Source organism: Antrostomus carolinensis, unplaced genomic scaffold (genome assembly GCF_000700745.2).
Source record: "Antrostomus carolinensis isolate BGI_N321 unplaced genomic scaffold, ASM70074v2 scaffold30526, whole genome shotgun sequence".
In the NCBI taxonomy this organism is placed as follows: Eukaryota; Metazoa; Chordata; class Aves; order Caprimulgiformes; family Caprimulgidae; genus Antrostomus; species Antrostomus carolinensis.
In genome coordinates, this window is record NW_010324421.1 from 20,020 (window position 1) to 36,078 (window position 16,059).

At 35.0% G+C, this 16,059-nt stretch overlaps 1 protein-coding gene across 1 annotated transcript in view; it reads right to left on the reverse strand.

The window, feature by feature from the left end:
- Positions 1 to 656: 656 nt before the first annotated feature.
- The window catches only part of CWC22 (CWC22 spliceosome associated protein), a 30,555-nt gene continuing 15,152 nt past the window's right edge, over positions 657 to 16,059 (reverse strand). Inside the window, exons 14-19 of the mRNA XM_010170952.1 lie at positions 7,866 to 7,943; positions 6,604 to 6,756; positions 5,525 to 5,652; positions 4,454 to 4,555; positions 4,144 to 4,340; positions 657 to 1,243 (exon numbers count right to left, since the gene is read on the reverse strand). Coding sequence (XP_010169254.1) covers positions 657 to 1,243; positions 4,144 to 4,340; positions 4,454 to 4,555; positions 5,525 to 5,652; positions 6,604 to 6,756; positions 7,866 to 7,943 — 1,245 coding nt within the window. The remainder of the gene's footprint in view (positions 1,244 to 4,143; positions 4,341 to 4,453; positions 4,556 to 5,524; positions 5,653 to 6,603; positions 6,757 to 7,865; positions 7,944 to 16,059) is intronic.

Consider the following 16,059-nt stretch of genomic DNA (forward strand, 5'->3'; position numbering starts at 1 on the left):
TACAATATTAAAAAACATTGTGAAAAGTAACAGAACAAGCTGACACACTTTCAAATGTGACATTTAAAACAGCAATATTGCTTTTCCAATATCTAACGAAGAAAAAAAAACCAAAACAAAACCAACTGAAGTATTTCCTGAAAATTTTGGTCAAACTTGCTTTCATGTTTGCAAAGTTGAAAGACTATACAGCTACAGAATGTCTGAAACACTCACGCTGATGTTTGAAAATTTTTATAAAGCCTTCTATGTAACATCCATACTGTAATCCGAAATTTCTATGTTTATCACCCTAGCCCTCAGTGATTTTCAATCAACAAGTAAATTTAAAACCTACTGGTTTTTGGACTATAAAATTACAATTACAAATACTTGAAACTAAGTGACTGAAACACCCATTTTGCTCAGATCTTAACAGTTTTATTCACAAAATAAACAGCTTCGTCTTTCCAAAGAAAGAGTTTAACATAAAGACTCAAAGCAATAGTTATAAAAAAGTGGTACTGAAAATTTTTAAAAGTCTGATAAAATTTACAAATGCAAACTATCACTTTGTACAATTTTTTTTTTTTTTTTTAAGAAAGTTCAGTAATAGATTTTAAAATACAGTTTTAACAGCTCAGAAATGCACATTTATTTCAAGCTCTGGTTAAGTACTATTTTCGTCTGTGCGGGGAATTCTCCCTTCGTCTGTCCTCGTTCCTTCTGGATTCTCTGTACTGGTCAGGATAACGGTTGTACTTCTCTCTGTGTTTCTCTGAACCATTTCTGTATCGGTCTTCTTGTTCCTCCTCTCTCGGACTTGAATTATTACGGGCTCTTTCTCTGGATTTTGACCTTTCTCTTTTTTTACTCCGATGTTCATGATCCTTGCTCCAGTGTCTATAACTTTCATCATCAGACAAAGAAGCTCTCCTCTCTGCTTTCTTTGGTTTTGAATTACTGTGTTTATTTTCTAGATCCTTACTTCTTTCATGGTTTCTATCCTTTCCACTACGGTAACCGTCTCTGCCATTGGACTCATCTCTGTGATGATATTTTGATACATCATCTCTCCTGTGCGACTCCCTCAAATGTTGGTGATTTCTTTCTGATTTGCTCTCGGTATCACTTCTTTCCTCTTGCTGTCTCCTTCCCATTTTCTTTTCAAGAGATTTCCTTTTACTTTCTTGTTTTTTCCTGGAAACTTTATCAGGTTCTCTATTTTTCTTTTGCATTCTCTTTCTTTTGGCCTTATGAACATCTGAAATGACAACAAATTATGGGAAAAAGATTGCATCTTAATTTGTTATGCTTGACTTGTTAAACTACATAAAAAGTTCTAGAGAGTTATTTTTTTGTCACAAAACTTTTGAGTGTACGTATCGGACAAAAGTTTCAAAATAATGAGCTTTGATTTTATTGCTCCCCCTGTCCCCAGAGTGTCTCATGTAATGGAGGAAAATTCAGCCATTCTTTAATTGAACAGGTACCGATTATTTTTAACTGTCTGTTTGCATTACAGACTTTTTATTTTACATAAAGTGAACTTCTTTGTGAAAGTGTGAACTGACTACCAAGCCCAAGACTACTGTCCATTTTGACTCTAAGTTTCATTATTTCTCAGTAATTCCACTGTTAACACAGGAACCTCACATTAACAAGAAGCAAGGTCAAAACGCATCACCCCAAAACTTTAAGAATATACAAATAAGAAATTAGGGAACAGCCTTCTGCATTTCATCCCATTTACAATGCTTACACAGGTATCAAGAACATGATGCAGCTCAAACCAGAGAACCTGATTCCTCAATTTACAAAAAAAACCTCAAACCTGCACGTGAAGACAAAACATTACTAAGCAGTCACATCAGTGTTAAAATAGAGTAACTCACTAAATGGGAATCTGACATGAGATCTGCAGACCTGTCGATACAAGAATTTTTTTTTCTTATGTAAGATATACTTTCATATTTGAAAAGATTTGAAATTCTGCTCCAACAACCTTGCTTCCCCTCTTCCCCTCCCTGTTAATTGCTTAAGTGGGAACAACTCAGATTTGTACAGATGTGTCTGCCACCCACGAGTATCTATCAGCAGGGCTTTTATCCCTTTGCTATCTGCAAGCGACACCTGCCTTTTGAGAGCCTCTACCCATCACCATCCTCTTGCTGACTTGATAGAAAAGGACCAGGCACAGGCTGTAAAGTCATGCATCAAAGCACCCTCACAATTTTATTTTTTTTTTTTATTATTTTTTTTTTCAGAAAAATCACCGTATTGAATCAACTATAGTAGTGTACCAGCTGTTTCTAATCACCTTTTGAAAATACCACTGCCATAAACCGATTTAATAGTATACCAAATACCTGAGTTCTACAGCAGCTGGCTAGTCTCATGTCTGAACTAAGGCGTCATGGCATTCTGACAAAATGCAATGGTGGATCAATTCAGATATATTTTAATACATCAAGTTTTTTAAAAATTGTTTTCCCTATTATTTTACATTCATCAGAATGCAAAAAAAAAAAAAACCCCCAACAAGCTGACAAAGTAAATACAAAGGAAGAAGCTGCTTTGCTAGCAGATTTTGTCTTCTGCTGGACCTGTTCGGAGCAGTGCTGATATAAAACAGTTGGTGAAGTTCCATACACTAGCTGTCAGTAAGACAGTAATCTCTAGTTTAGCTATTTCTAACCAGCAATTTTTCTATTTTCTCTTACACATTGTACTGTTAAAACACTGAAATGCTGTAGCACATTCCTCTGGAAAACATCTTTCAACTCTACTGAGTTTTAAAAAGCTGCAAACACAGAAAGCCTTGGGAGGGACCAGTAAGGGACCTCAACCAAGTTTGCCATCAAATAATATAGTTATCTCCAGTTAGTGTTCTGAACACTGTATTTAAGATCACAACAGCAGGGGGGTCGGAGCAGAGAGAGAAGTAAAACCAGGCTGCAAAGATATCAAAATGCAAGTTTTAATGAATGTGCTCCTGAAAGGAGAAAGGACACACAGTAAAAGGGAAGGTCCTAAACTTACAAAAATAACAGTGTTCATACTAGCAGACTCAGTTGGTTTGCCACTAAGGACTTACCTCTCTGGTCCTTACCAAGCAGCTCAGCAGAGCTGCAGCTGTCTATGCAGGAGCCATCTGTCTCTTTGCTGAACTCACACCTTCTCTGACCCTGTTTAACTGTGCCCTCCTCTAGTGCTTTCTCATCATTAATGCGATGAAACACAAGTCAGACTTTGTACAGTAAGATTGCAGTGGAGAACAAAAATGCATTTCAAAAGCATGAGCAGTTCACACTGCTTTTATTTTATTCACCAGTATTTTTATTTCAAAGGCATGCAATAAATCCAATTAACTTTGAATCATCAAGCTTCTGCACTATAGAAAGTCATGCTGTGTTATCATCTGCTCACATTACATATGAGGGAGACCATGCACACGAATCATACTAGGATGTACTTTATAGATGAAGCAATGTTTATGACACTTCACATCAAATAGAATGTTCTAATCAGCAGGATGGTATAAGATGCTAAACACTAATTATAATTAATAAAACTACAAAATACTAAGTTGTCAGTAAATACTTCATTCTTCCTTGGAGATTTCTCTACAGACAAGAGCCTTCACTATATCACCACATAAACTCTTCCTGAAGAAAAGGAATTAGAAACAGAGATTCGGAGGGAGAATAAATTTAAACATATTGCTGGAACTGAACAATGTCATTTGTGACCCATAGAGGCACATATTTACAAGAAGGACACAAGTAGTAACAAGCTCACTCAGTTAAACCAAGCAAAAAGAGTTGTAGACAGTAGTCTCTACAGTTCCCCAGGAAACATCCCACAGAGGTATCAATAGGGAATGACTCTAATCCCTCCATCCTTGATACAACAGGTATCAACTGTCTAAAAAAGTAATCTACAAAACAACGTTCCTCAGATATTTAAGTCTCTAAAAATGGAGCTCAGTTTTTCTAAATTCTAAAATAAGTTTTCTTGAGCAATATTTAATACTTTAAAACTTTTAAGTTTAAAAAAATTGATTAGTTTTTAAAGCAGAGAAACTAACACTGTCTATAGCTAGTTTTTCCTCAAAACAAATATACAAAGAGAAGTAAATAGTTACAGCTAGTGTTTAAGTACCTGAGTCACTGCTGTTGCCACTGCTAGACGAGGAGTCACTGCTGCTGGATGAGTCTGAGCTACTACTGCTGCTGTCAGAATCAGAATCTGAGGAAGAGTCTGTCTCTGAAGATGAAGAGGAATCTGATGACTCAACATCTTGTTTCTGTGTCATTATCATCTTTGGTGCATTTTTAAGATGCTCCCGTAATTCATCCCTAATAAAAAAAGAACAAAGCTTTTTATCTTTTTCTTTTTTCTTTTTTTTTTTTTTAGCAGAGGGGAGGGGAGAGAAGGAAAGTAAATATAAAATCAGAAAAGTGTTCCTCACGTTAGTCCTCCAAGGCCAATAGAAGTGAAGAAATTGATGGCAAAGCGAGTGTTTCTTGGGTTATCCCGAGGCAATAATCCCTCAAAGAAAGGCTGCAACGTTCTGATGAAAACAAACATCTAAATTAAACATCATGCCAGCTCAGCACTAATTCTCATTGACATTAATAAACTGAAAAAGAAACTGTACAGATCTCCAGAGGACAGCAAAAGATTTCTCTTAGTGCATTTTTCAATATTTTCATTGTTTATATCTGTGATGTATGTTATCAAAAGGCTATTTAAAAACTTGCTCTTTTATGAAAGCAAACTTCATACACAGAAGAATTACATACATACTGTCAGATTATGACAACAAAAGCCTGATTTTGTGAAGCCCTGAAGAGACTTGTGAAATCACAGTAGCCTGTGATAGCAAAAGATAATACTTGTTGACTGAGAATTCCAAAGATCTAGGTTCCTATACTGAAATCTCAAACAGAGCCCTAAGTATAGATTCAAGTTTAAGTTCACATGAGCTAAAGCATCTACTAAATTCTTCATCATACCTAGAAATCCCAACTTACAGGAAATAGCTCAAGTAACTGAAAAGAACATCGCCAGAATGCAACGCATTAAATCACACACAGGCTTAAAAGAATGTGTATTTTATACTTAAGGATAAGCAACTAATCCTAGAAAAACTATTGTTAATAGTTACGTGCTTTTTTCTCAGTTTTGTGAGAAAAGGAAGCCACAGTAAGATTCGATACACAGCTATATAGCTGACAACACATGAAAATAGAGTAATAAATAGTTAATTCTTAGACAAGCTGAACTAGCATTGGGGAAAAAAACCACGTAAGATACATCTTGCAAATAGTCACACACAGACTTGAACCCAAGTTGATGGTAACACTCAGCTTAATGGGACTCTTTGCAGTGACTAAATACACACATGAACTTATTTCTGAAGTACTGCAGCTACATAACTGCAGCCTTAGTTTAATTTGAGAACGGACTTCTTATCTGTACTTTTTCAGATAAAGAAACTAATTACATTTATAATTTTGAAAATAAAATTTCAACTTACTCATCTTTTAATCTTGCATTTAGATTAGGAAGTCCCATATATTCACTGAGTTCCTGAAAGAATATTTTGACAAAAATCCTACTGGAGGATGTGGTAGTTTCTTCGCTCAGTATTATACATTCAAGGACCTGAAAATATTTAGAAAAAACCCTTAAGTTTAAATATACATTCCTTTATCTTAAAAACTTTTGTCCTCCTGTAATAACTAATAAAGACTAGTTTCGGTGGTTTGTGGTTTGTTTTTGTGTTGGGTTGTTGTTTGTTTTTTGTTTGTTTGTTTGTTTTCTCCTCCAAGAATATAAACCCCCTCATTCCTAGTCAAGGTTTTCTTCCTGAAAAATTATTTTCTCCCACCTGGGAGCAATGATACTTATGCTAGTAATTCTTTAAGGATTTATTTTATCCAGGAAAGCTCCACATGAAAAAAGTAGGAGTGTGAACTTCTGGGAAGTTAAAGATTTAGGACTTAACATCTAAAGAGGTGAAATATTTGGCCTGCCTTCTGTGTGCTTGAAGAATGACAATTAGATGAGGCCATGAAACAAGAACGAAATAGCATGAAAAGAGATGTCACTTTGATAGTTCTTAATTTTTAACATTATATTATGATACCTCAGAATGCAAGAATACTTTTTTTTCTTTGGCACTTACATGACAAAATAGCAGTTTTAAAAAAATTCTTATAATTATATAAAACTTTTAATGTAATATATAAAGATAATTTTTAAAGGTTTCTTTAGGTTGTTTTTTAGAGACAGTTCTGCTATTTACATTGCTGATTAAGAGTTCAAAATTCTAGAAAAAGTACATAGTCAACCAATTCCAGCTGAGCTCCATAAAGTAACAGCTTAAATCAACTACTTAAGAACAGGGAAGGGAGGATGAGGATGCACAGGGGGCAGAAAGAGGAGATGGGACAACCCAGAACTGTTCAACAGTGTCTGAGAAGATACTTAAAATAATACAAGTAGTTCCAAATTGTAGAATAAATACTAGAACTAGTTTATTATATATTATTTCAGAATCCTGGAGATTAATTATTGAAGAAGAAATCTAGGACAATACCCTTTTTTACTTACACTCCAAGGAATTGAATCGGTGTACAGCAGATGAGCAAACATCTTGGCAACATTCCTCAGTTTGTTTGTTTCCAAACGATGAATGGTATCATATTGTTCTTTGAAAATAGCTTCAAAGGATTCCATATATTCTTTTTTTAACATGCAGAAACGCTGAGATAACATTGTACAATTTAGACAGCCAGATTAAACAACATATTAAACATGCAAATAACCTACATGTAAGTGACCTAATGGTACAAATATTTACTGCAGGATTTTCCTTTTAAATAAGCCTTAGAATGGATACATTTTATTGCTTTTAGTTATTTGTCAGAACAAGAAACTCATCTGCATTGCAAAGTAGTAATTAATTTGAACTGCAGCAAATTATCCAGCATTTTCTTTTACTTCTGTACATCCAGTATTTCCACCTAATGTAACCCCATCAAATCTAATTTTTTTTCATGACATCACTGGATGACTATTTAAAATTAGAGAGGCAGCAGGGCACACAGTTAAAGGTAAGACATTTTGGACACAAACATTCCAAATAATGTGGAAATTACATTTATATTCTACTGAATGTGTGGAGTCATATGGTTAGTGCCCTGTAACTGACTGTCAGCAGAAGCATTTCCTTCAATATTGGATAAAAAATACAAATGGAATAAAACACTTCCTTTCAGCATAAGTTGCTCCCTTGAGAAGACAAGTATTTTATCTTGATTTGTCAGATCTGTCAATGTCACAGATAGGGAAAATGTAACTAAGAAATAACTGCAACTAAATTAGCAATTAGTTACATAAAAGCAGAGCTAGCTGCTTACTGAAAAACAAACACACCCACAACCATGGGACAGTAAGTATTCAGTCTTGTGCTCTAAATAAAACCTACTAAGCAGCTTTGAACAAAGTCCTAAAAGATGAGAGTCTCCAAAATTAATCTTCAGCATTATAAAAAGGATATTTTCTGATAACTCATAATACTTTTACCTCTTTCTAGTACCATTCCTTTGGCACTATTTGTTTTTCTACCGTAATAAGAAAAGACAGAGGCAAAAAACCCAATAATTTAAAGAGAAAATTAGTTTTCTCATCCTGCCTTCAGTATGCTTCTTACAATTCACAATGTTAATCCACTAATACAACCAATAAATTAATATAACCATTTTCAGAATGATAAAAAAGCCTATTAGTTTTATTTATCCAATAAAATGTAAGTTTGACACACAAAAAAATAGTAAACAAATTAAAGTGTAAAAACTGAAAACAGAACTCACCCCTGCTAGTAACCCAAAGAATTTCTCATATGTTCTTTGCTGAGCACAGCAGTCAAGTATCATATTGCAGAGTTCTTTCTGGTTTAAGGAAAAAAAAAAAAGTTTATCTAGGTAAATTCACTGTAGCAGCAAAAAAACATCATTACAAAGCACCAAAATATCGAAGGAAGCCTTACATGGATGCAAGCCTTGAAACAAGAGCATTTACATAAAACTACATTGGTAACATCAGTAGTTTTCTGAATTTCTCCCTTCTTAGAAGTCATCTGAGGCATAAATATGAACTTTTGCCATTCAAATTTCCTCTTCTACTTAAGCTAAAATTTATGAATTAACACACTGTACATCTAACCAAAAAAAGTAAAAACTAATTTACATATTGACTTTACCACAGTGCAAAAAGGAGGTTTAAGATAAAAAGGGAAGGTTTTGAGGGCTTTTATTGTGGTTTTGGTTTTGTTTGTTGTTTGGTTTGGTGTTATTGTTTTATTTTTTTTTTTTTTTTAATAGCACCAATCCCTGCATTTATAGAAACTGATTCTTTGCAACTTCCAAATGTCAAAAAGGCTTACAGACAAGCTATCTAGAAACTCAAACACAATGTGCATGCTTAGTGATGTATTATTTCCAAAGTCAGAAATATCTGTAGATTTGGGTATACACTAATATCTTTAATTATTCAGCCATAATTTCCACAACAAGCTCTGCTTACCATAAGCAAGCAGAAGGTAGTGTTTCACTGCAATTGTCTCACCAGAGAGGCCCGAGGGTGACGTTCAGGAAGACTGAACTCAACCCTGGGAGGCTGATCTGCCTAGACTTCCTCTATAACCAAGAGAGCAAGATGGATTTTTCTTAAGAAGCTGCTTTAGGCTCATGCTCTGAAACACCCTCTAAAAGAGCATCTCTCCTTCCTGGCTAGGAAGGAACAGAGGAAGCCCAGCTAGATTAGCCTCCCAAAATTTTTGGACATCCCCCATCACCAATAGCCTGCCTTCCATTTTTGGCCATCTCCATGGCAGACACGGATATAAGCACCAGCTATAGCAGTCCTGCAGAAGATGCTCTCCTTCCATCGATACCAACTATCTAGAACAGTTAGTCCCAGTCTTTTTGGAATACAGGTTGTCTGGCTCCCCTTTTTCCTTCTTACCCAATACCACCACCCCAAGATTGTTACCAAATTACCCTGTGGCAGCTACCTCCTCCTATTCTTTCACACACACCAAACCAGGAACCAGAGGGAACCAACACGCGGGTGGATTCTACTTTGTACCATGCCTCTAGGACCAGAGCCCTTCGCCAAGAGCGGTGATCTAGGCAAGTAAGCATGCATGAGTTTAAAAACAAACTTACTCCTCTGCCCTACTACGTAAATTACAGATTGGAAAACAGCTGTGAACTGGTTTAGGGCTCATTTTGAAACCTTAATTAAGACGAGTGAAGCAAACACTTTTACATAAATTAAAAGCCATGAAATACCCAGCACTTAAAACCGGACTGCAGTTTTTCCCATTAACTTTTAAAAAATTATTTTCTCATAGGATCAACTTCATAGCATAAACCAATTTATGGCATTCCCGAATAGGTTTTTGGCTGTCAGTCACATATTTTTCATTATTAAGTTTAATATCTCTTTAAATTAATAATAACACTCCCATTAAAAATACTGGATCTTTTTGTCTTTGTATCTTACACCAGTTTACTGTAGCATATACCAGATTTCACCTTCTCCCACTTCTTCTATAGTTTAAGTATTTATTCCAAAACCAAATATTTCATCCATCACAAAACTCAAAACAAATAAAAGCCAACCATGCTGAACAAGAAAAAAATATCCCCTCCAATTATTGAGGCAGCAATATACAAAACAACCTTACAGCCATGTTTCAAGGCATTCCTTCAACACTGTCACACTGTGTTAGTGTGATATATTAAAATGTATATTAACTTTTTATATTATCCTGTTTTACAGTAATGCTGCAGTTAATCAGTTTTTAAACAATAAAAAGGGTAAAGTGTTGATGCCACTGCTAATAAAGTCAGTAAGACTTGAAAAACAAATTACTTTTCTTCTTCATCTTAACTGCAATTACAACACTGGTATCCCCTGTGGTTTACAGTAATTAAATATTTTAACATTTTAATTAAATATTACAATGATTTCTAGAAGGGTCTCTTGAATAATCACACGCATGAAAACAGATTTGCCCACAAAGACATTCTTGCTAGTATTATCAAAATAACTCGAGGTTAGGTCTAGAGTAACTGTCTTCCAGATTAAAAATTAACAAACTTTAAAATGATTTAATTACTTTTTGAGAGATGTGACAAGTTCACATAGCAATTCTAGCTTCATTTATAGCTTTAAAGGTTAGTTAACTCATTTCTATGCTCTCAATGATAACACTTCTGGTGGTGTTGATGGCAGGAAGAGCCCGTGTTTAGTCCAACACTTGCTTTAAAGAGCACAATGAATTTGTTTCTCAGTTTTACAGGCAATTTATATACTGTGTTGTTCAACAATTTTCATACAATGCTCAGCAAGTGACTATTCAGCTTAGTTAAGAAAGTATGCATACCTATCCAATCATGAAGTAAATCAATTTGAAAACATCTGACATCTCATACAGATGGTGAATAATCTTTTCAATTCATTATTGTATCATGGAAAAAAAATGGCACTTCTCAAAACTGCTAAGACTGAAGACAAGGAGAAAGATTCCTCTAAATACACTGCTTTTCTTACAGTTCTCCCTAAACATTACCTACTAGCTCTTATCCAAACAGAATAATGGCTTAGAGAGACCGTGGCTCAACCTAGTATGACAAGTGTCATGATACATTTAAAGATGCTACGGGGTAAACTAGGAAAAGATGAGAAAAAAAATTAGACTAGGTTTTTTACCTAGCTTTATGATTTTAAAAAACGAGCATACCCTGCTCACTGTATATTCTCTCAGCTTCACACAAAGGTGATGTTCACTGCAGACAGAAGAGCTAAAGCAGCTCAGCTTTCTCACTCTCTTCTGATCATGGGGTCCTTTTTAGTTAGTATATTTTTATTTTCTTTCATTTCTTCTTCCCTTATTTTTTGCTATTTAAGATTTGCATTCAGCTAAGACTGCAATTTTAGAGCTGCCCCACAGGCTGCCTCCAAGAGGAGGCTTCTCCTTCCCTCACAGCTGGAACAGATGTAATGTCCACCTCCCCTCCCTTGCCAGCCACACAGCTCTCTTCCATCCGTTGCATACACAAGCTGAAGCAATCATGAGACATCCCCACCCTGTAAGCTAATGTAGCTTCTTAAAATATAAAACTATCAACGCCAGCACTTGGTTTCTAAAAATCCTACAACAAACTAAAGGAATTGAATTTATTGGAAGCAAACCTAGTAAAGGACATAGGCTGCTTTAAATCAATGTGAAATTAGTGCTCTGTGTTTTATACATTTGCACCTGCTTTTACAGGTGCTATGCTTTTCCTTTTTCCTCTCAACTGAAGTGTATTTTACTTCCACTTAGAACCTTAAAGCTCTCGCTACAGATGCATATTTTAACATGTGTAACCATCACATGTGCCTATTTTCTCCAGCATGTTTCCTCTTTTTCTTCCTCATCCATCGAATTACCACTTAGAGCCAAGGCTGGGAAAGCCATGAAAGGTGTTTCAGCAGCAGGTGGCCTCTTGGCAAACTACATGCAGTGCTTCTGACAGCTCCTATATTGTCTCCAGGTCTCTCCAGTGTTTGGTCAACTAATGGTCTTTCTCAACTTTCACTGTCTCTTCATCTACCATTTTTTAACCACAGCTTGTTTTCTGTTTAGAGCATTGTACGCTCAAAGCTGAATATGGTTATCAGAAATCTTGCACAAGTCAGACCTACAACTTGTTACACAGGAATCAATAACTGGATATAAGGATAGATATAGTTTTAATCATGCTGCTACAAGTCTGCAACACACACACACCAAAGAGCCTGGTGAAATAATACATTAAAGCCCCACAGCATCTGCTTCCCTTCCACCTGAACACTACAAGTGTAAAAATCTTAAGAGATGCCACTGAGGTAATCTGAGCAATTCTATTGCCTTAGGTTAAATGCATACATCCATGTTTGGAAGATCAGAGTCTAGTCACACATATCACCTGACACATTTATAAAGCATATGCGGTCTATTTTCCAAAAAAACCCAAGATTTAAGCACTCAATATAGTTGAAAATTAGTCATAGATTTTTTTTTTAAATTTTAACTCAATATCCAGATTCTGTACCTATAAGTGCATTTTCTGATGTTCTATATCTTCAGGGATTACACTGATGTTAACACCACTGTATGTTACACAAATTAAAGCCAACGAATGAAGAAGCAAGACCCTGTCTATCAGAATTTTATATCCTAACTATGGAGTCTCCAGAAGCAGGTTTGGGTTTTGTGGTTTTTTTTGTTTTTTTTTTAATGTTGTAGTCTTCTGAGGCTCCTACATGAGTGAAAAACAGGTCAAAAATACTTTGATCAGTGTAAAATGGCAAGAGTAACACAATAGAAACAAGTATACAAATCAACACTTTGACTTGAAACATATCAAAGTCAATTTTCTAGTGGGAGTGTGACCTTCCCTCAAACTCAAGGCTACTAATGACACTAGTGATTCTTTTCTTTATTCAATACCCTTTTAAGACTCTTGAGGAACAGATCTCACATTGCTTTTCAACTTGTAATCTACACACCTCTGGCACAAAATACATTCTTTCAATTTGAAAGATATAATTCACAAGCCATATAAGCTAACCTATGTATCTTATGTACTAAATAAACACCCTGTAAATTGAAGGACTGTCAAAAGTATTCCCACAATCATACAGGTCAAAGAGACAGCCAAATAGTTTAAGAAACCATGTCCTGTAGGCAGGGATTAGTTATTGCCCCTTGGATTAAGAAACAGCCAGAAGCACACATGGTTCTTTTCAACACAAAGGAAATCAGGCTGAGGGCCAGCTTTGTTCAAAAGCCAAAACCATCACAACAAACATTCAGCTATCAATGTTTTTAAAGAATTAAGAATTTTAAAAATTATATCAACTACATATTATATTTTTTTATGATTTATAATAAATTCTTATTTTACTGTTATTTATCATATTAAAACATCAAGAAACTAAGATAAATAATGCCTTCTGCTGGGCTGATGTTCAGATGAGCAGTTTGAGAATAAGATCATTCTGATTTTGATGGACCTTGCAGATTTAAGGCAACATATTTGAAAAAGTACAGTTAGAATTAATGAAAAAATCTGAACTAAATGCTATGATAGTTTAGGCTAAAATAGTATATGGTTTGGAAAATTAGGTGTATCTATGACATTAAATTTACACTTCCAGACACTGACAACAAAAGAAGCAGGGAAATAAAGGAAGTTTATGCATTAACAGAACTCTAATTAAATACACTTTTAACCTCAACATCAGAGTTCCTGCTATGTACCTTTCTATTTTCTTAATTGAGAAATTATGAAAATTCAGATCAATTCAGTATCTTAGGCCCACAAAACATCCTGCTTCAAAAGAGAGGAAATCAACTTGAGAATAATCATCTTTTATAGGCAGTAGCAAGTTTGTGAACTAATCACGGTGCAGTTGCTAAACCTACCAGTTGCAATGCCCTACAGTAACAAAGAAAACTGATGAATCTAAGAAATCAACTTGATCAGAACACAATTATCAGCTTTAGACCATCCCACTCTATACCAGTTTCCTGGACTACATTCTCACTGAATGTAAAGTCAAAATAAGTACTTCTGTTATCTTCAAGACTTGACGCATAAACAGTGCAAGAAAGACACTGACACCTCCAACCCTCCAACTAGGACTGTTCTGAGCAAGTGTGACAACATCCTGTAAAAATGAAAATGTGTCAAACGCATGCATAATTCTTTCAAGAAGGTTGTGCCTACAATAACTTCTACCTTTTCAAATAAAAATAAAATAAATCCTGTGACCCCTTACTTTTGTCTGGGATAACTGCACTGAGGGGCAGACATTCTTATAGAAGGGGCTCTAATTTAATTTAACAAAGTTCCATGCATTGCTGTATACAAGTTTAGTTCTCATCACAACCATAAAAAAAAAAGGAACAAAAGCCTAAAGGCCAACCTGTTTTAGGCACGTTTTCAAAGAGCAAGAACAACTCATTGTTGGTTGGGGTTTTTTTTGGTTGGAATCCTGAAAATCTGCAATATGGAAGACGCAGCAGGAAAAGGATCAGGAATAAAATTTGTGACAAAAAAAGTTTTGAAATGGCTTACAGACATTTGTATTAAACAGGCAATGTAAAACCACAGAGGAGTAACACTTTTGGTCATTTAAGGTAACTATGACATGCCAAAAAAGGATACAGACGCAAGAAACCTGAAAGGTTACAAAAAGACAAAGAAACAAGAAAGCACACTAGGTACATCTATCAAAGATTAATAAAATACAGAAAAAAAATTTCTACATTTTAGAAGATCTAGTTTTTAATGACTAAAGAAGGGCCCTTTGATGAGAAGACAACTTTGAACGTGCTTTAGTCATCTAAAAAAGGATTAAAAAGGGCAAGAAATAGATCAAGTGTTATCAGGGTGACATTTTAAAGACAAAGTCCAGGTACAAGAAGCAGGTACTAAATTTCCAGAATCCTGAAGCAAAAATAAATGAAGAATTTTAGAGAAAATGAGAAAAAAAAAGTCAAGGAAAAAAACCCTGGAAAGCTGAAAACAAAAACTGAGCTTGCGAACCTGGAAAATAAAACTTTGGAAAGAAACAGTTTTCCAGAGAAAGAAAAATAGGACATTGCAGCAGGCAATTTTTTCACCCAATAAAGAGGTGTGGAAATGAAAAAAGGATGAGGAGATGGAAATGAGAGAGTATTTTGACGAAGGAGAATATACAGCTGGAGACTAAAAATTAACTGCATCTTTATCTGATGGGAAATGGAAAATGGATGTTTCTGTTTAACGGCATCATTCACTTCTGAAAAAGCAGCATTTCAGCTATGACAAAATTAAAAAGTGTGTTTACCTCAAGTCAGAACACAATAATTTTAGCCCTCTAAATTAAAAAAAAAATAAATTAAAAAAAAAAAGACTGCCAACATTTCCCTCAGCACCTGGTACTAAACTGCAATGCCAAAAAGCAGTATTATGTTGTTCTATTCCATAGATGATCCGTTTGAACCTTAATCTTCTCCCTACAAGTCAGAGCTGTGCAACAGATCCATTACTGGTATTAAGCACACGAAATGCTTGTGTGTCACAGCAGCTGATGTGACATGATAATCTGGTAATTCGAGCACTGATAAAAACTGCTAAATATATTCTTAAACTCAGCCCTGCTAAATCACACCAAAATATCTGTTCATAAGGATTTCTGAAACAATTAACCTGCAAGGAAGTAGTTAAGACTATATTAGTCCCAAAACTGTTATTCCTGTCTGTCTTTAGGTTTTGAACATTCTTACCAGTTTTTAGACTGCATTTAATTGACAATTCACTACTCAAAACCTGTGTAAACAGTCTTCATGACAGAATTAAAGAAAGCTAATTTTAAGTAAAGCCTTCCAAAAGGAAAATATGAAGTTATTGTAAAATTAGACTCAATCTGGGCAAAAAATTTTGCAAGGAGAATTTTATTTTAAGTTTAACCTGATTTTTAAGGAATAGAAACTGCTTTAAATGATACTTCAGTCTAGTACTCATACTCTAGTACCTGCTTCTCATGATAACGGCATTCACAGGAGCTGACATAGAGAATGAGCTCTTACCTATACGGTCTTCACAGTAAAAAAAACAACCAACCATGACATGACATTATCACCTTTCCTACACTAAATTGCAGTTTTCTTACAAGCATAAACTAACTTCAGAAATTTACCCAAGAGGAATTTCTCAAGACTAGTTAAAGTTCTGAATCATCACATGCAAAGAAATTACAAACAGACACATCATCCTGCAACGTAAATTGCTGAAGCTTTCAGTATAACAAAGACCAAAAACAAGTGCTTTATGGCTAAAAAAGTAATCCTGTGGTTTGTTTTGATAGTGAAGGCAGTGGGAATCAATTCACTAAAGGCTTCAATCAGAAGATATTAACTTGAAAGAACAAAAGATTATTTTCCCTGTTTAGAAACTGGCAGTTCATTCAACCAGAAATTTC